The 21,532-nt window shown below is 45.3% G+C and overlaps 1 protein-coding gene across 2 annotated transcripts in view; it reads left to right on the forward strand.

Moving 5' to 3' along the window:
- The window catches only part of LOC147880637 (putative amino-acid acetyltransferase NAGS1, chloroplastic), an 82,326-nt gene that overhangs the window by 35,172 nt on the left and 25,622 nt on the right, over positions 1-21,532 (forward strand). For both annotated transcript variants that reach the window (XM_087370966.1, XM_087370967.1), the window contains exon 3: positions 17,858-18,063. In XM_087370966.1, coding sequence (XP_087227092.1) covers positions 17,858-18,063 — 206 coding nt within the window. The remainder of the gene's footprint in view (positions 1-17,857; positions 18,064-21,532) is intronic.

A 21,532-nucleotide genomic window follows, 5' to 3' on the forward strand; every position in this document is an offset into this window, starting at 1 on the left:
AGAGGAAGAGAGAGATTGGGAGAGAAAGGAGAAGGACGGAGAGAGAGATAGAGAGAGATTGGGAGAGAGAGTGTAGGGAGCACGTAGGAGGAAGGAGAAGGGAGTAGATAGGAATTTAATGTCACATCAAAAAGTACATAGTAGGGGGTGGATGGGAACTTATATAGTCCCCCCACATTTTCCACCTAAAGGACCTCTAACTTGGCCCCTTTTTTCCCTTCATTACAAGAGGGCGAGTCCGCGCTCTTGGGGCTTATCAAACCGGGTTGAGAGCACCATAGGGGTGAAGCAAGGCTGCCCCCTCTCACCGACTCTCTTTAGGCAAGGGTGCCCTAGCCCTATGAGAGACAGTGCTTCCGGGCGCATTTCCAGGACCCACCAACTGTCATGTATGCAGCACCTTTTTGGGGGAGTGACCTTTCAGCTACTGACTGGAAGGGATTTGAGAGGCTACAGCTCTCCTTCTCCCTCTTCCTATCTCTCCCTCCTCCAATCTGCCCCCTTTCCCTTTCTTTGCATTGGTATCAGAGCACTTTCTTGGGCGTGGATCACAAATTGCCTTGCTCTTCTGTGTGGTTGAATGAGAGAAGAAAAGAAAGACTAAGCCTCGACGATCATTACGCTTGACGATCACTACTGCCCACCTGACGACCGCCTCACGACAAGTCATTGGACAAGGCTTGCACCGGGGCAACAAAGCTGTCCACAGTGTCTGAGGCCTTCCAAGAGCAGCAAAGCTCCAAGCACCACCAAGGTGCACAATGAATCAATCAGCTCCATCCAAAGCTGGCAGCCACTACGTCGCCCGATCCTCTTTGCAGCCACTGTCTCTGATTCGTAGTGCATCTATGTTCAGCCCGACGTGCAAGGAGTGCGTTGCCCCTTCCTCGTCCTTCCCCGATGCCCAACGCAGTCAGACGCAATCCAGTCATCACGAACCATGCAGCTTCTTGCTGCTCGGCTGTCATCGGCTCCTGTTGTGTGGTCACGCGAGAGCCTGCTTGTGTGATGGTGATCAGAAGCTCTACGCCGCCCTCACTGCATTTCCCTGTTGCCTAGCCTGTCGCCTCTTGCAAACCCTAGGTTAGACTTTACCCAGGGTTAGTTTAGTTAGGGGTTAGGTTTAGATCTGGTTAGTTTGGACCTAGGTTAGGTTAGTTACTAACTGGGGTTAAAGGGAGGGTTAGGCTAGCCTAAGTCAGTGTCTTATCAGTCCTAATAGTCCTAGGGTAGTGTTGTCCTAACTGTCCTAGGTGATTTAGGCCCCCCCCCTCCCCCCCAAAAAAAAAAAAAACATATTTTTCCAGCCTCTTTTAGGGCCTTTCCACAGCAGTGATGAGGCTGCTTAGTATGAGCAACACCTCCCTTCAGCAAACAATTTATTCCTCTCTTCAGGAGTGAGAGAAGAGGGCTGCTGTTTTCTCCTTTGTCTTGCCACAAACTTTGATTTAAGAGGAACTTTTCCAGCTTGGTGTGGTTTCTTTGGCTCCTCCGTGAAGTTGCTTTTGAAGCCTGAGACTCTACCCTGTATGAGTAAGCTTTGTTGGCATTCTCTATCAACTGTGACATGCTAGAAATGTGTGTCTTAGTACAATAGTCCCGCAGCTCTTTGGGAGAACACAACAATACTTTTCAACCTGCTTTGAAAAGGGGATTGTTTGTTGGGATATCTCAAGGTGTATGCCTCAGGCACACCTTGGTTTCTATGTGTGAGTGCTAGAGGCACAGCTAGGTGCCCATAAGCACAGTTAGGTGGTGGAAAGCCACATAGGATGATTGAGAGAATCTAGGAGCAGATTGAGGAGATGATTGTGGAGCTCTGAAGTCATCAGTGATGTCAGTGAGCATGTAAGAGGTGCCTACATAAGGACCTCACTCTTCTTCATTCTATATGCAAGTATTCTGAATTTGTGTCCACTCTACTCTTTCCTTTCAGTTTACCAACATGGTATCAGAGCCATTTGATCCCCCTTGATCCCATTTCTGCCACATCATCATCTTCTTCTCCATCTTCTTCTTCACCATCTCTTCCTCTTCTTCCCAAAATTTGCTTAAGCCTGTTCTCCTCCGTTTCTCTGCCATTCTCCACGCCCTTCCTGCTGGAGATACACCTCGAAGGGGCGAACCCCTGGCTGCAAGGAATTGAAGAATTATCGCTTCTGCTCGTCGCCATTTCACGCAGATCGTCGACCCTTCTTCCTGCGTTTTCTCTCAGAATGCTCCATGCTTCTCTAATTCCTTTCAGAGGGAGCTTGTCCATACCTAGAGCTATCCTGTGCTGAAATCTGAGCAGCAATGGCTGCATATTCAAGCTGAAAACAGAGAAAAACCAGTCGAAAATGGAGAGACAAGCTATGGCGCCCTGACGTGATTTTGCGCCCTTTCTCCTCAGTGGACCTTCTGTGGTATATAAGCTTTCTTTTGCCTCAGAAGCCCCCTTTGTCTTTGCTCTAGAGAGTGAGATTCAAGCCCTCCAAGTTCAGTCTTTTGATTTTGACAGTTTTGACAAGTTTTTCAGAGTGATGCTACATAAGATGCTACTCTAGCATTTCTGAGTTTTTGAAGTTTTCAATAACATCGGTACAACTGTGGCTTCAGCTTTACTTTGAGTTGCTATACCTGGTTTTGATTGGAAAGCTTTTCATTTTAGCCACCTCTATGAAGCATGTAAGAAAAAGCATCATTGATTGAATTTTGGTCACTAGTCTTTGCTACATTAAATGCTTATATTTGGAAGCCTTTCAGTTGTTATTCTAGCCTTGTAAGAGAGAAGACACTGCCCAATACCTGGGTTAGACCCTCTCATGGCTACCATATTGAATATAGATAAGTTCAATGGAAAGGGCTTCCACACATGGCAGATGAAGGTGAAATTTGCATTGATGAGAGAAAACCTCTGGGGACTTGTCAAACCGACTTCTACTTCTTCTTCTACAGCCTCCAATGCTGGAGAATCCTCAGCTCCGACACTCCCTGCAAGGGATCCCACTAGAGAGGAGAAAGCATATGGTATCAGTGCTCTTGCTTTAGGAGATGATTATATTCATCACATCTCTGACTCTCCTTTAGAAGCTTAGCAGAAGCTTGACATGATTTTTGGTGCTAGCTCTCACATCTCAAAATTATCACTTAAAATCTCTTTCTTTGAATTGAAGATGGTTAGTGGCACTCCTTTGGCAGCTCATGTCAATTACATGCGGAGTCTTATGACTCAACTTGCTTCTATCAACTCTCCTATCACTCAGATGATGCTATGGCAGTGTTGCTTAAGAGTATGCCTGAAGATTATGATCATATTGTTACCACTTTGAAAAATCTTCCTAATCCTAATCTTGAAGGTATTATCTCTGCTCTCCAAGAAGAAGAAAGGCACATGGAGCTCAGGAAAGGCAATGACACAGCTTATGCTGTAAAAATCCAGAAGGGCAAGTTTACACCTTGCAATCATTGTGGAAGGACAAATCACCTTTCAAAGGATTGCTTCAAAATCAATCGATGCAAACACTATGGCAAAAACAATCATCATGAGAAGTTTTGCAGAGCCAAAGCAAAGACAGAAAATGCCAATCTACTTTCAGTTGATGTGCCTCCACAAGATGAGGCATCCTTTGGAGATTATGCATTTTAAATCATCTCTATGTATGCTCAGATCTCTCTTTTTATGTTGAGTCAAGGTACTCAGCCTGGATAGTCCTCCAAAATGAATGAAATAAACTATTGTGTTTTGTGTGTTTTGTAAACACCTCTGGTCACCTTATGATGTAGGCCATGTGTATGTGTTTTGCTCCATGGTACCTCCTGCAGATATTGTGTGCATGTACATGCAAGGGAGATAACCATTGGAAGGTCTTTTTGCATCTTTGTTTACCTTACACCCATGGGAACCCTTGCTAGCTTGAGATCCTAGCCATTGATAGATCCATGACCACCATGAGATGGCATGAGACACCTTGTGCTAGCTGTATCCTTGACATAGCCTGAGGCATTCCCTTGAGGGGGGGTTTGTTGGGATATCTCAAGGTGTATGCCTCAGGCACACCTTGGTTTCTATGTGTGAGTGCTAGAGGCACAGTTAGGTGCCCATAAGCACAGTTAGGTGGTGAAAAGCCACATAGGATGATTGAGAGAATCTAGGAGCAGATTGAGGAGATGATTGTGGAGCTCTGAAGTCATCAGTGATGTTAGTAAGCATGTAAGAGGTGCCTACATAAGGACCTCACTCTTCTTCATTCTATATGCAAGTATTCTGAATTTGTGTCCACTCTACTCTTTCCTTTCAGTTTACCAACATTGTTCTGTGAGCCCAAGGCTTGTCACTGCACCCCCAGGAAGAGAGTATCACAATCAGTCCCCCAATCCTCTTCCGGGCCAATGGTAGGGCATCCAACCTTGCAGAATCTCTGTAAGAATGACAGTAGGGTAGAGCATAAGAAGAAGATAAGAATCCAGCCAACAGAAAGATCTTGTTTCAGCCCGGAACAGCCCCAGAAGTTGGTTGAGCAGTGGACAACAGACTTTGGTAGGAGGGAGCTGCCTATGAGTGACTTCGAGCACCTGAAAAGATCAAGAAAGAGAGGGTTCAGCAAGCTGAAACAGATCCGCCAGGATTGCGCCCACCAGAATGGAGATTCCAGCCCACCAGCACCTCAGTTCTCAGTGCGCCTTGCGCGAGACAGGAGCAGGAAGTGAGGCGTCCAAGAATATGGCCTCAGATGCAAGAAGGGAAGACTTTTGTCGCGAAGAAAGTCGAGAAAACCTCCAGAAATGGCCCATAATGGAGGTGTCCAAGTCTAGGAAGCATGCCAGCAGCAGAGAGCACCAAGGGGAGGAGAACCGTCGGGAAGAAAGCTCCAAAATCGACTTCAGCCACCAAGAGAGAAGCTGCAAAAATCCACCATGTTCAAAACGAGGGACTTTTGGTAGGGGTGAAGACTCAAAACAGCATGGAAAGGAAAGGAAGGGCTCCAGGGCCTTCCAGGGACTTCCAGGGGTGACACCTAGGTGTCACAAGGCAAGCAGAGAGGCCCCACTAGCTCCACACACAGACACATGGCAAAATGAGGCGTGGGAATTTAATGCCCCTAGGGGGGTTAGTTGGCACACCATGACCCTAATGCTTGGGAACCAATGACCCCAGTTTGTAGGATCTCTAGGGGGTTAATTTTTAAAGGATGACCTCACTGAACCAAATCAATGACCTTAGAAATTGAAACCACTCTAATAGCACTAAGAGTTGCACTTATTGCACATGAAATCATAGGTACCTTTTGGGCATTAACTAAGGCCCCTAGCCTAAATTCAGTGACAGTTAGTTTGGACACTTCACCACGATCACCACATCCCCGTGACAGCAGCCACATGCACAGCCTGAAATTCAGCCCCATTTACAGCCTGATATGCCTAAGCTTGATCAGGATATTGTGCAGAGGGCTCTTGCCCAGGAGATAGTTGAAATACAGGAGCCCAAAAAGGTCGAAAGAGCATGCTAATTTGGTTGCTTGTGCATTGGTTGCTACATCATGCAATGAAGAGTAATTATGCCATAAGGATGCCTTTCAGAATGAATGTTGGTTGAAGGCTATGCAAGCTGAATTGGATCCTATCTATCAGAATAACACTTGGGAGTTATGTGACATGCCTCCAGGCACGAATGCCATTGGAACTAAGTGGGCTTATAAGATTAAATAGAAAGCTGATTTTCAATGGACCATTACAAAGCCCGTCTTGTTGCTAAGGGCTATGCTTTGTAGCAAGGAATTGGCTTTGAGGAGACCTTTGTCCTCATTCCAGGATCGGATTGTTATTGCCTTTGCTGCCTATTTTCATTGGGAGGCACATTAGCTTGATATTAAGACAACTTTTCTTCATGGGCATTTGTAGGAAGAGGTCTATGTTACCCAACCTCCTGGCTTTGAGGTTGAAGATTTGGAAGTAAGGAATGCCGCTTAAAGAAAGACCTCAATGGATTGAAGCATGCGCCCCGTGCTTGGTATTCCAGGATACATGCTCATTTGCTTACACAGCACAGCTCCACTGAGGGTACTCTTTACATCTGCAAGAGTGGGATAGATTTGCTCATTTTAGTACTCTTATGTCGATGACATGCTTGTGACTGGGACGCACATTGAGCAAATTGCAGCTTTTAAGCTCGACTTGTGGAAGACAATTTGCTATGTTTGATCTTGGTCCGAGTCTGTATGCAAAAGTTATGACCGAAAACATAGGCAGGGGTCTCTGCAATCCACGTCCCCTCGTCCGTCGAGATCTCGAGCCTGTCACTCCCTACGTGCCGCGACCTGCACCTAGGTACCCGCCTGCATGTTTACCCCAACCCCCCTCGCTTTATCATGCGCTCCACCCACCCCATGTTTGAGAGTGCTAGCACAAGATCACTAGAGAGAGCATGGACAAAGAACATTTGTCTGAATTGGAAAACGGCATAACGTGTCAGTCTCGAGTGGTATGGTTGAGGACTACACCTCCCATATACTCTCCACCACCCTAAAAGAGTTGAAGTCCTACTTCAACGTTACAACAACTTAGACCGCACTTATATTTACAACTCAACATACACTAATAAAAAAATTGTAGTATTTATAAGGGGCTGGGACCCCATTACTATTAATTGCTGCCCTTGGTAACTCTACGACACACACTCCAACCTAGCATACCTCACTAAGCTAAAGTTTGCACCTTCAGTGCAGATTTTGCGTTATCTGTAGTACCTGTGACCAGCTGTCCTATGTGTACGAATGAATGTGACAGCTTAGTCGATCCCACTGGACGAGGTCACTAAAGAGTCGTCCTTTTGGAGCGAGAGCCTTTGCATCCCCTTTTCTTGGAGAAGCGGTCGGAGGACCCTTCATCTAAGGACAAAGACTCTTTAACCGGTTCCAGGTCGCCATCTGATATGCCATAATCATTGCTTGGCTTCGTGTATCGCAGACTTTTCAGATTACACAGCTCCACCTCTGGAATCGCGACTTCATGTGGCACTTGCTCCTGAACCTTGAGTACTGATGTCTTTGGCGGCTTCGGGACCACCCTCAGCATGGTGCAACGAACCGTGTTCACCCTCATAAGTACGTGAGGTGACTTAGGTGTACATAGTAGCCTATTGCTCTCAAGATCGTCTTTCGCATCCAATCTTGTTCCCTGAGCTTACATAGCAGTCATCCGCGATGACTTAGAAGATTCAGCCTTTCTTGGACAGTCTTGTGCGTAATGATCCTGCCCGCATTCGTAACAGCCACCTTTTGGCACCTTGGGAATTAACGCCACGCTGCCACCACATGTGACCTTTCGCCCGTTTTCGTGAGTTGGATTCGAACTTGGACCTGTTGCCGTTACTTACCTGGCCATTGCTTGGCCTTCCTGACATTCCACCTCCGTCATGCCGGTTGTATCCGTCGATTATGTTCCAATGTCCGTCACTGTCCGCATGTAGGTACTCCTTGGGCTCATGTTTCTCCATGTCACTCAGACCCAGCTTTGCAGCCCATAGAGAAACCCGTGGAGCTTGTCATATTCGTGCATCTTCGGCATCTGGAGCATCAGAATACGATATATGTGGCCGATGTAGTTCGATAAGCCACCATCAATGTGACGTAGAGCGTGTCACTCATCGTGAAGCTTGAACTTTTCATTGGCAGGTATGAAGTAGGCTGCCAACTTCTCCTTCAACTCCTTAAAGTCATGAAGGTTCCCGCTGGCTTCTTCAAAGGCAAACCAAGTGTAGGCGTCGCCTGTCAGCTACTTAGTCGCCACCATGACGTGTTGATCTTCTGGTAGACTCGCCATGGTGTGGAAGTCGTCCATGTCATGAATCTACTTCTTCACGACCATCGAGTCACACTGCCTAGTGTACTTGTTTGACAGTTGTGCTGTCGATGCTATTGGGTCCTTCGACATCTTTCCCTGGTTTCATTATGGCAATGTGCATCTCTGCGAGCAACACTGCCATAGACTTTAGCTCCCCTTGGAGCTTCCTCGTATTGCGTTCCCCCCTGGTTTAATACGTTTGTTGAGATGCTCCTACATTGGCGTGGCCGAGTCCCCCTCATTGTCAGTTTTTTCCTTGTCCTTGTCCTTGGTTTTGTGGGCTCGCGTACTCCCTGCATTTTGCCTTTGTCCTTGTCTTGGGCCTTCAATGGAACCACCTCCGCGTCGATTTCATCCATCACCTTGTCATAATGCTCTTCCCGACGTTCCTCCAGCTCCCGTTCGGCACGGTGGTTTCTCGACATTTTTTCCTGTCGCTCGAAAACTAGTGAGGGCTTGCGCCTCTGTAATGCTGCTCACACGAGGATAAACCTAGCGTTCTAGGACTCTCGACTCCTTGTCGAATGTTGCCTAGAACTAGCTCGGATACCAAGTGACTCACTCTTGACGTAGCCCATCGGATCCAGAGATCGAGGAGACCATACTCTCTCCCACGTCGCGAGAGAGCTCGACAGACAGATATACGAGAGCTCCTCACATCTCATCAGAGAGCCACTAGGTTACCACTAGGAGTGCTAGCTTTGAGCACCTGACACTCCTTTGTTATTTGGCTTTCACTACTCTAGCATTTTGACACTTGATTCATTAGTTTTAGCACTTTAGCTTTTTAGCTTTGAGCAAGGGTCTTAGTGAACCCTTTGCTTCAGACCTCAGTGGCTTGTATGAGTTACCTTTTTGGTGTGTACTTTGTCTCATAGGCCCGTGAGGCCTCTCGCAGATGTTAATCTCTCTCTCTCTCTCTCTCTCTCTCTCTCTCTCTCTCTCTCTCTCTTTCTCTCTCTCTCTCTCTCTCTCTCTTTTCCGCGTGCGCGCGTTGAGGATCTCTATTAGACAGTTTCATATCTCTTTACATAGACTCCGTATTGAGAGCGGTCGAGCAGAGGGTTTACCCAGGGAGAGACGTATATGCACATTATGCAATCTACTGCAGATTGAGTTTGAGGAGCATTTCACTTTCAGATGCCCAGTTTACTATGAGATCCGTGGGCGCTTCTATTGTCTATTTAGATAGCTTTGGATTGCTGTCTCGGTTCCTCTCCTTTTCAGATCAGCGATGCTTGGCCACATTCATCCATGAGGCAGTCCAACATCCAACATCGTGAGCGCCTACTTCGATCACAAAGACATGAGGAGCATATCTTGATAGACTCTTCTCAGAGCAAAATCACTGAGTTCTTCCAGCCGGACCATATAGCCTCCCACTTCACTGGCCCTAGACGTGATTGAGATCTAGATCTAGTGACCCGACAGCTCAGGCGGAGGGTTGACACACAGATCATGCTTGGGGACATCCCCTCCTTGTTCAAACTTCATAGTAGGGGTGCGACCGGCAGGGGTCACGGTCACACTTGTCAGACGTAGAGCTGTGACCAAGAGACATCGCAAGACTATGCCCACAGGCAGCCGACCGCATTCTATCTCTAGTTTTCTGATCCCACCATTAACGAGGGGGATAGAGTGAACCACAATTGTGACATTTGGAGCATATCTCGCTTTTTTGTGTTCAGATGACAGACTATTTGATGATGGTTATGATGTTAGTGACGAGGGAGATGACTATTAGTTTGATATGACTATGTAGCATTCATCTTTTGTTTTTTATGTATGGGTGTTGATGCTCGTAGTAGCTCCACAGCCTTTCAGCTTGCTTGTATCGGCTTTTTCACAGTCTCGTAGATCCATTGGTCTTCCGAAGACTTTCATAAACTTTCTTTCTCTCTCTCTTTAATGCAAAGACTTTTTTGAGGAAAGATCCCATTATATTCATTGAGACGCAGCATAGCCTAGAGAGAGGATTACCCATGGTACATGGTACACATGTTAGTCTGCACCCAAAGCTAGAGACCCACACAGACGAAGGGGTGCGAGAGTCAAGAGGAGTGGGAATCCTCTTTTGATATCACCCGCAGACAAATCATAGTGGCCGATATGGACGAGTATGCCTGCTATTTGTGGATCCGTCGACTTAGGACACTCTAGACTAGAAACCATAGACATCCAATTATGTTTGGATGGCATCAAGGTGAGGGCAAGTCTCACCTTTCCTAGTACTTTATGAGGACGTCTGAGATACAAGCAATTATGTGAGTTCCTACTTAACAGAGACTTCAATGCTTCGATCATTGATCCACATGTTAGAAACGAGAGAGTGAGAGAGTAGGAAGCAAGAGAGCTGAACGTAGTACTTGCAATAGAAGAAGTGACTGTTACAAGAAGTGGGATGGGTTTTGTCTAAGTGACAAAACCTTATCCTTCACTAACTGTAGTTAGTGAACTAACTGTGGTTAGGGGGAAAAACCTCTAAATGAGGGAAAAGTGCCCCTAACCTACTTATTACATTACATTGGTCATTGCTGAATTATAATAATAATTCTAACACCCCCCTGCAGTGCCAATGTCATGTACAAGGAAATGATCAATCACCAAAAGGATATAAGTTCAGGGCACTACGAAATGCCTCAAACTTTTCACGTGGAAGTGGTTTGGTAAAGATGTCTGCAACATTGTCATGTGTTGACACATAGATCATACTGATCTCTCCTACATGCAACTTCTCTGTGACATAGTGATAGTGAACCTCAATGTGCTTAGTGCGAGCATGAAACACAGGATTCTTTGCCACTGCTATAGCACTCTGACTATCAGTGAGAATCGGAGAAGGACCCTCCAATGAAAGATGAAGATCAGCAAATAAACGACGCAGCCAAACACATTCAACTGTCGCTGTGAAAGCTGCCCTGTACTCAGCTTCACATGAGGAGGTAGCCACTGTAGACTGTTTCTTGCTGAACCAAGAAATGCAAGCATGTCCTAGAAAGAAACAATTCCCACTGGTGGACTGCCTAGTATCATAGTCTCCAGCCCAATCTGAGTCACTGTAAGCATGCATCTGCAAGTCACCCCCCCTGGGAAACATCAAGCCAAAAGACTTTGTACCTTGCAAGTAACGAAAGATGCGTTTTACAGCCTGCCAATGCATAATTTTTGGGCTGTGCATATACCTGCTCACCTGAGAAACTGAAAACTGAATATCAGGTCGTGTATTGCAGAGATAAATGAGGCATCCAACAGCCTGACTATAGAGTGTGACATCAATTGATTCACCCGCATCATGCATTGTAAGCTTCAGCCCTGGCTCCATGGGAGTGGACGTAGGCTTGCAATCATGCATGTTGAATCTATCCAAGAGCTTTTGAACATACTTGGACTGAGACATAACAATGCCACGTTTCTCTTGAATAAACTGGATCCCCAAAAAGAAATGTAACAAGCCCAAGTCTGACATATCAAATGTAGCTTTCAATTGGGCCTTGAAATCTGCAATTACTTCCTCATTTGATCCGGTGAGCAGCATGTCATCTACATAAAGAATGATGACCAGAATATCCCCCCCATCCTTCTTGATGTAGAGGGTGCTCTCAGTTGGACTATTGTGCAGCCCCTTGCTGGTCAGAAAGGCATTAATTTTGGCATACCATGCACGTGGGGCTTGTTTCAGCCCATACAAAGCTTTATTCAGCTTGCATACCTGAAGTGCATTTCCTGAAATTTCAAAGCCCAGAGGTTGTTTGACATAAACCTCTTCCAACAAGTCTCCATTAAGGAAAGCTGTTTTAATGTCCAACTGATGAACATTCCATTCAAAATTTGCAGCCATGGCTATAACTGACCTGATGGTTGTCATTTTGGATGTAGGAGCAAAAGTCTCCTCATAATCTATGCCCTTTTTCTGAGCATATCCTTTTACAACCAGCCTTGCCTTGTACCGATCAATGGACCCATGTGGCTTTCTTTTGACTTTGAAAACCCACCGTGTACCTATGGCATTCTTACCTGGTAGCAAATCCACAACATCCCAAGTCTGATTTTTATGAATGGACTGCAACTCATCGTGCATGGCATTCATCCAATGATTATCTTTTGCTTCTTCAAATGTCTCAGGTTCCTCCTCATCAAGAAGAATACCTGCATAAGCTGATTTGAGCTCCCTCCATGTGCCTTATTGCACTACGAGTTTTGCCAGGCAATGGAGCTTCAATTCTACTCTCCCTAAGAGTCTGAAGCAACCAATGCGGGACTGTTTTGGCTGCGTGTATCTCTTGAATTTCTTGCCTGACAACTTCATCCACACCCTGAGGTTGTACCAATTCAGCTGGGGGCTGAATCTGTACTTGTGGAGCTGGCGGAGGTGGTTGTAAATTCTGATTTTCAGCGGGGGAACCAAATGCTATAGGAAGCATCCCCTCAAACACATCATCTGAAGAGGCCGGAATATGAAATTCAGCATTTGTATGTGCAGAATTTTCAGAGAATATGACATCTCTACTGACAAAAATCTTGCGTGTAGCAGGATTGTAGAGATGATAGTTTTTGCTTTGTGAACTATATCCCACAAAAATGCATTCTAGTGCCTTATCTGACAACTTGTGTCTGAACTCCACAGGCACGTGGGCATATGCAACACAACCAAAAACTCTGAAGTGGTCCACTGAAGGCTTTCTCCCATGCCATGCCTCATAGGGAGTGATTGTCTTCAAAGCCTTTGTAGGAGCCCGATTTAAAATATAGTTGGGACACATGAGGCCTTCTAGCCAAAACCTAAGGCAACTTCTTACTTGTGAGCATGCATCTATCCATTTCCATGGTGGTGTGATTCTTCCGCTCAGCTTTGCCATTCTGTTGAGGTGTAAGCCTCACTGTAAGCTGATGCATAATGCCTTTTTCTTTCAGAAATGTCTCAAATTCATAAGACATGTACTCCCCCCCTCGATCTGTGCGAAGTGTCTGCACCTTGAGTCCTGTCTAATTTTCAACCATAGCCACAAAGTGTTTGAAATGCATAAACACTTTTGATTTTGCCTTGAGACCATAGACCCAAGTGTAGTTGGTAAAGTCATCTATGAATGTAACAAAATAGAGATAACCCCCAAAAGCAGGTGTCCTCATGGGACCGCAGACATCACTGTGAATAAGGTGCAATTTTCTTGTAGCTTTCACTGCACCATCCTTCTTGAAGGGAAGCCTATGCATTTTGCCAAGAATGCAACCTTCACATGCATGAGGAGGAGGCGACTCCAAAGGAGGTAATGCATCAACCATATCATGCCTCTGAAGTGTCATTAAGCTGCCATAGCTCATGTGCCCATACCTGGCATGCCAATACTCTGCATTGTGCATTGCAGCAGTGGGAGTGCTAACTGATAATGCAAGATGGGATCTTTTTTCATATAAATCAAACTGAAAAAGACCTCGATACAAAGTGCCAGACAACCTCAAAGCATATTCATTTTCTTTGTCTCTGACTGCACACTTGTCATCATCAAAAACAACCTGAAATCCTCCTCTATTGAGTGAGGACACTAAAAGCAAATTTTTCTTTATACCTGGCACATAGAGTACATATGATATTCTGAAATCTGTGCCATTAGTGGATGTGAGAATAATGTCTCCCACTCCACACACTGAATGTGAAGAATTATTTGCACAAGTGACCTTCTTCTTGGTGGGTGAAGAATGCAAAGTTACAAACAGATTTTTCGTGGAAGTGATGTGCTTTGAAGCACCACTATCAAAATACCAAGTATGTAGTGTTTCATCAACAATGAAAGAGCATTCATCCTTTGAAGGATCCGTAACTGCAAGTCAAAAAAGCATATGGGTCATCATCATTAGTGGCTCTAGTATCTGAACTACCCAATGAAAAATCTGAAGTGCAAGTCAAAAAGGCATAGTGCTCTTCAACCAAGTTGGCTGCAACATCTCCTCCATCATGGCAATGTGGACCTGATGCATCTGATACAGCCATACCGGAATCCCTTTTCTTTTCTTTGGCTATGCGCTTCTTGCACTCTCCAATATAATGACCTGGCTTCTTGCAATAATGATAGATGCCCTTCTTTTTTTGCTTGTTTATATCACCCTGTGCCTTATAAGAAGGCTGTCCAGAATCAGCTTTATGCTGATGTGTGGGCTGATGGGCATGTGGCTTATGCTGCCCTCTATCCTTGGGCTTGAACTTAGAGAGCATAGCATGCTCGCCAGCCTGGGTTGCCATATTTTTGCGTGTCTGTTCCTCCTGCAACAGAAGTCCTACCAACTCGTGAAAGGAGAGAGGATTGCTGCCCCCCCTCAATGACAAATTCAGCGAGGTGTGGAAACCAAGATAGGACTCAAGAAGAGAGTTTAGAGTGGTGGAGATCATCTCTGAATCCGGAATGACTTCGTCAATGTTCAGCAATTGTTCCCTGAGATCCTGAAGCTTCGTGAGGTGAGAATTCATGGAATCTCCCTCCTCCATATGTGTATGGGAAAGTTCTCGCTTCAGAAAGGAAACTCTGGCATTGTTTCTTGCTGCAAACATACTCTCTAGTATTACCCAAGCTGCCATAGATGTCTTGCATGACCGAATATGAGGTATAATGAACCTCTTGACAAAAAGAGAAATTACTGAAAGAGCTTGTGCATCTCTAGAGTCCCATCTTTTCTGCTCTGCTGTGGGAGCTCCTGGAGCGGCTGCTCCAATCACCTGTGCTGTATTTGTACCTCTACCCCTGCCTCCAGCTGTAGGAGTGACAGGTATAGGCATTGTATCTAGTCTTTCTTCATCTCCATTGACATAATCCCAAAGATTTCTGCCAACTAAGACATTTCAAACCATGAAACTCCACAAGGAGTAGTTGGTGCCATCCAACTTATCCTCCTATGTGAGAACCCTGAACACCTCATTTGAGTTGTTATGTGCCATTTTTGCTAGATAAACTCAGAAATACAGCAAACTGAACAAGTAAAATCCCTTCTTGGGATGTAAGATGCACAAGTAAAATCTGCAAAGAAAAATATGCCCACAGTGACAAATACTGTCACAGCCTGCCAAAGGCTCAAAATGCACCACAATGCTCCGCTCAATGCCCAAAAATTTGCAAATAGAATCTGCAAAAGGTGGCAAAAGTCTGCAATTTGACTCGTACTGAGTCCAAAACTGTCTGCAAACTTCCAAACTGCCCTTTTACCTGCAAAATTGCAACTTGAATGCAAAAGCCCCAATTTCTTGTGGGAGATTGCATACAAAAGAGGGAAAATGGTCTGAAAGCCCCAAATGTTGCACAAATTGCACTCTGCCTGCAAAAGTCCCAAATTTCACTGCAAAATTGCAATGTAATTGCAAAAACCCAAATTTCTTGGACAACCTGCAACCCAACTGCAATGTCTGTCCACAAATACGGAATGCCCCAAATTTTTGCAAGATCTAAGCCAAAAAAATGGCTATCTGCAAACAATGCATGCCAAAAAACAAAATTGTAAGAGTACCTGCAAGGATAGAGCTTGCACAGAAGGTTCTACAATCGAAGTGTACGGAAGGTACACGCTCTGCACTGTACGGACCTGCAACCTGTACGGATGGTAGCTATATGGAGTACGGACAACCAGCGCAGTCATGTACGGAATGGTGACACGCAATACGGACACCTGCGTACGGATGTACAGACGCCTGACGAGCTAATCGATGGTACGGACGACGTACGAGCTGTACGGTTCGCACGTGCGAAATGCAGACGGTACGATAACTGTACTGTTGTACGACATTCGTACAACGAAGGTACGGCAAAGGTGCGATGGTACGGAATGGCAACGCAGGTACGGCGGTGCAGGAGCTGTACGGGACGTACTGACCTGACGCGCAGGTACGAAATCCGTACTGATGTACAGACGGGCAGGAGGTGTACGACGGGTGTGCGGGCTGTACGGAATCAGTCCGTACAGATTGTACGGATCGACTGTACGGACGACGAGCAGGGAGCTCGCGGGCAAGGAAGCTAGGAGCAAGGTGTAGGTCTGGGAAGCAATGTCTGCTCTGATACCAAATGTTAGAAACGAGAGAGTGAGAGAGCAGGAAGCAAGAGTGCTGAACGTAGTACTTGCAATAGAAGAAGTGACTGTTACAAGAAGTGGGATGGGTTTTGTCTAAGTGACAAAACCTTATCCTTCACTAATTGTAGTTAGTGAACTAACTGTGAAAAACCTCTAAATGAGAATAAAATGCCCCTAACCTACTTATTACATTACATTGGTCACTGCTGAATTATAATAATAATTCTAACACCATAGGTAGAGATATTGGACTTCCAAGGGGATGCTGGTGGCCATAGATCAGAGGCATAGATTTTTGATCTCATAGTGCATCCACTAATGTCAACTTCTCATAGGCTTTCCCCCTCCACATACTATGAGTACCATTTAAATTACTCTCTAGATCACATCTATGGTAATGATCTCGTCACTTTCCTAGAGCATATAGATGCAAAACCAGGTAAACACAAAAGCTCTCCTTCTCACTAATGCCATCCACATCGCAGCACAACATTCCTTTCTGTACACACTCAAAAGCCCAGGATTTCAAGGGTCTGTACCCATAATAATTAGTATGATGACAAGTGCAGAGTACTTAGGCAATGTTGGAACTCCAAGACCAATCAAGGATACTTTGACTAGGATAAGACTAGGAAAGAGTATGAGGCTTAGTACAAAGGAACAATCAAGGACCCCAGCCTTTGGAAAACCTACATCAACACAGCATTAAAGCAAGCAAGTTTCAGACAGGAGCATTCCACTAACTGGATCATATCTTCACCTTGAGAGCCCTCATTGAGGAGGCTGGATTCGAAAAACAAAGGGTTTATTGTTGCTTTGTAGACTTCAGAAGGCCTTCGGATTTGTACCTCGATCTTGGCTTATTGAACGACTTCGAGACTTGGATATGGCGCATGACGTTACACGGGTAGTCATGGCTTTGTGAAATGGTCAAAGGCAGAGTGCACACCATACAGGGGTGCCAGAGGAGAAGTAGCACCATTGGGGTGAAGCAAGGGTTTCCCCTCTCTCCCACCCTCTTTGGTCTTTACATAAATAAGTTTGCCTCCTTTATGGACATAGATGTTATTTGGACCGAGTCAAACTGTAAGCATCTGCCCCATCCGGGGTATGATCATTATGACATCCCAACCCAAACTGCCTCGCACCACCTAAGAGTACATCCCACAGAGTGGAGCTGAGAATATGAGCGACATCTCAAATATTTCCATGGAGTTCCCTCGACACTCGGAGCTTCTTTTCGTTCATGTTTGTCCTAGTTTTTCGTTCACGTTTGTCCTAGTTTTTTCCATTCAATATCAATTGCTTCTGGGACGTATGATAGACACTCCCAATACTCCCCGCGAGGGTTGTATTTCAATGAAGGATTCAGTTTTCTTTGGCCTTATAGGCTTTGGTGGCCTTCCGCAGACGTCAATAAATCCTTCCATATTTCTTTCTCTCTACTTTCATTATATCCATCAATGTGTATTGAATTATATCCATCAATGTGGTTCTCTCTACTTTCATTATATCCATTAAGTGTGCGTGGTAAAGTGCACCTGTTATATTGTATCCTAATGGTCCAATGAGAATCTGTAACCTGTCAAACAAGAGGCAGTTATAAACATTGTTAAGATCAACTTGCTGCTGCCTCTAATCTTATCCCTTGGAACATAGGTGCCTCTTTTTTTCCTTGAACTTTTATTCATCTTTGGTCTCTCTCTTACCTGCCTTTGTTTCACTGTGTAATTAATAATTGCTTGCTTCAATTTAAAGGTGTAAACTTTAGGTAGCAATCTCCTTCATATAAAAAGCTGCTTTTGTTGGGTGCATGTTTTTGGTTGGTTGCTTAATTGTTGGCGTGGGCCATATTTTTCCTTTAATTTATAAGTATGTAGCACTTTCTCTTGGTCTTCTTTGTGAAGAAGGAAGCAACTCATTTTATGACTTGTATGTTTAAGAAAGTTAGTTGTTTTTGCACATACCTAATCTATATTGTTTGCAGGCTGCAAGCCTCAATATGTGGGATCGTACAGAATCACAGATGCTGCTGCATTGGAAGCCTCAATGGAGGTAGCTGGCAAGTTTAGACTTGGCATAGAAGCAAAACTGTCTCGTGGACCTTCTATCCCTATGCTACGTCGTCATGGTGAAAATGATAGGTGGCATGTGGGGATTGGCGTTGCAAGTGGCAATTTCGTTGCTGCAAAGGTTTGTATGGTTTCTTTACTAGCCCCATCTTTGTGTTATGATATTGAACAGTATTCTGCTACTTACTACATGTTGCATGAAGACCTCTTCATCTATTGAGCCCTCAAATGTCAAAAATGTCGTGCAAACAAGTCTTGGAGTCCTCTTTAATAATGTTGGAATGCCCATGCCATACAGATCTTATGCTGCTAGCTAACAGTGATACTAGATGAGCAAGGGTAGCAGGTTAGCCTTCCCACCAGACTGTTTGATCGACTAGGTCAGCGTATCAAGTCTCAGGTGACTGAGCAGCTTCAAAAAATAGTTTCCATTTAATAGACTGGGCGACCATATTTTACTGCTGCTTGACCAGGTCCGGTGGCTTCTGAGGATTAGGAAAACTGATTGATGTTAACCTAGCTATAGGAGTGCACAAGGCCTACCTGTGGCTGTGGAGATCTGAGACGCCTCCAAACTTAGGTGAGTTGTAGAAGGAAGCATATTCCAGTAAATTGCAGCCAGAACAAAGGGAAGCAGCATGACAAGGATGGTATAGAAGCATAGCCTCAATCAGAAACCTGGCAAAAACCGTGAAACGTGAATGATCTCACTTAGAGGTTTGCAAACCAACCTTATGGACTGATTAGGCTTATATCCGGCCTTGTTGGACTCGAACTCGTGGACACCAAGTCAGAACCAGAAGTACGCAGACTTTCATCATGGGAACTTGCTCCAAAGAAGAGGCTCACAACCAGATGTAGCCCAGCCTGTAGCATGCAGCTTGAGACAGCCCATACAGCAGCAGGCCTAGCCCAGAACAGACCATACTACTTTTGTATAGCTGTGGTAACAAGGTGCGACTAATCATACATATTCTACAAGTTTTTTCAATAGGTACAATTTGAAACTGCTGCCATGCAATGTACGAGCAGTTTTGTGCAGCAGACATTTGACTTTTGCTGTAAAATAAACCTCTGTTTTGAGATTACAGCAAGGTAATATCCTGTTATTACTAAAAGGAAGAATGGAAGGGGAAGGATGCATAATAATGAACTGGTCCCATTTTCTCTATTGCCTCAAGGAGAGAGGGAAAGAACACCATCAGCTCCTCTTGAAGAGAATCCATAAGGTGAAACTTATACATGTTGGAGATATCATAGCCAAAGAGAGTGTTGATGTGATGTGTTTGTGTGTGTTCTAGGAGATCTAGTACTAGTAATTGTGTGAGTCTTGTATGAGTGCCACTTGTGATCATGGGACTTATCCCATATGCACGTGGTGCAAGTGTGTGAGTGTGTAGCCTATATAAGACTTGTACTTCACTTGTCTTGCTATACTTGATGAATGAATGAAAGCCTTTCATTATGTCTTCATTTGTGTACCACTTCCTCACACCCTAGCTCTCTCTCTCTCTCTCTCTCCTCATCACTAGGGGATCTCCTTATACCGATACTGTTATATGGTGATGATATAGTCCTTATATCCTCTTCAGCGGAGGGACTACAGAGAGATCTGGAGGCCTTAGTGGTGTTTTGCAGAGAGAAAGATCTGACGGTCAATCTTGGGAAAACTAAGGTTATGATCTTCAACACCTCATGAGCAGTGACTAACTGACTCACTTTCACCTACCGTGGTGAACTAGTGGAGATAGTGCAGTCATACACATATTTGGGAGCAGTCTTCACAGGACCCATCTTCACGATGAAACATGCAGCCTAGGCACGACTCACACGAGGGCGTAGTGCTTTGTCTAGACTAGAGCGGCAGTGTTTCAAGGCGCACTTCCAGGATCCACCAACGAAGGGCTCCGCGCCCCCCACTGCAGCATGAGACAGCTCGACAGACGCAGATACGAGATATTTTTGCAGCCCACCAGAGAGCCATCATTGTACCAGGCTTCGGCTTCGTCCTAGCGGCCGGATAGATTGATTGATATGATATGATTATGATTATGATTATGATTATGATTCTGTTAGCATAGATTAGTACTCAACAAGGGTCCTAGCGTATCCTTTGCTTCAGCCCACTGAGGCTTGTATGAGTTTGCTTTTTTGTGCACTTTGTCCCATAGGCCGGCGGGGTCTCCCGTGGACGTTAATATATCTTTCTTTCTTTCTTTCTTTCTCTCTCTCCACCGTTTCTTACATGGTATGAGAGTAGGTCAGTCCTGCCCTAGCCCGTCTTGCCACGTCATCATCTTCTCCAACAAACCCTAAACCCTAAATCTGCTCAGCCGCCTCTCCTATGCAGCCTGCTCATTTTCGCCTCTAGCTGCCTCCTTCCTTCAGCCATTTGCATCTGCTTAGTGCCTCCGCAGCCTGTTGCCTTCATTTGAGCCCTCTTGGAGCTGTAGCTAGGCCCTTGACAGCCTCTCGGATAGCTGGTCAGCATATTTTCTCCCTCCCTGCTTGCTGGTCGGCACATCCTGCAAGAGGGGTCTGCACGTGTGGACTTTGGAGGTCGTTTTTAAGCCTTCTATCACCGAATTTAGGGTTTCATGTGCTGCTGCTGTATAGCTGCCTTCAACAGCCACTTCTGAGCTATTTCCAGTGCTCCAGCATATAAATACTAGCCGACTTTCAGCTTGGTGATCTGCTGCAGCAATTCGGAGTGCCTTGCTGAGCAGCCTTACAGATTTGGAGACCTATATTCGCACTTGGAGCATCTACAGCTACTGCTTTGTTGATTTCGGACCTGCTGTTGTGCTTTGGAACACCTACACTTCTGCTCCGGCAGTTCGAACAGTTATAACGACCTCAACAGCTCTTCTTCTGGTTTAGTTCTACATCTCGGTGCATATTCCTGCTGTGTTTTCATTAAGGTTTGCATTTTAGAGCCTCCGAGGTCATCAATCAGCTGCTGGAAACATTTATTCACGCATTTCTTCAACCGCCTCGGATGTGTGAAGCCTAGACCAGCCCCTCTACTTGCTGGTTATTCATTTCAGCTTGCTGGTTCTTCATTTGCTGCTGTGAAATCTATTACCTCAGTGTGCTACTATGGAGCCTAGTCCTTGTGGTGAAGATTCATCAGCACCACTTGCATCTAGGGTTGAGCAGCATGACAAAGCATTGGCGCATCTTGGTGTGAGGTTGGTCAACAAATTGCTTCATCAACTTGACCTCACTACTTCAGCCAAGGAGAACCTGGACAAGCTCAAGAATATTTATGCTGCATCTATTGGACCTGAGCAGGAAGCTTCATCTAGTGTGTTGCATGATCTATTCCTCTCTGAGGAGGAAGATGATTCACTCAGGAGCATCGTGTCGGCTCTCTCTACTGATCCATGCTGCCCTCATATCAGCTCGCTCCTCCACCCACCCCACTGTGTCGTGGAGCTGACTCAAATGCATAGTAATATGATGACATGTCTCTAGAGACACAAAAAAAAGAAAGATGTGTTAACGTCTGTGGGAGGCCTCATGGGCCTATGGGACAATGTGCACAAAAGAGAAACTCATACAAGCCTCAATGGGCTGGAGCAAAGGGC

This window comes from Dipteris shenzhenensis, chromosome 32 (assembly GCF_047967505.1).
Source record: "Dipteris shenzhenensis isolate YYH24624 ecotype China chromosome 32, Dip_SZ_1.0, whole genome shotgun sequence".
Classification (NCBI taxonomy): domain Eukaryota; kingdom Viridiplantae; phylum Streptophyta; class Polypodiopsida; order Gleicheniales; family Dipteridaceae; genus Dipteris; species Dipteris shenzhenensis.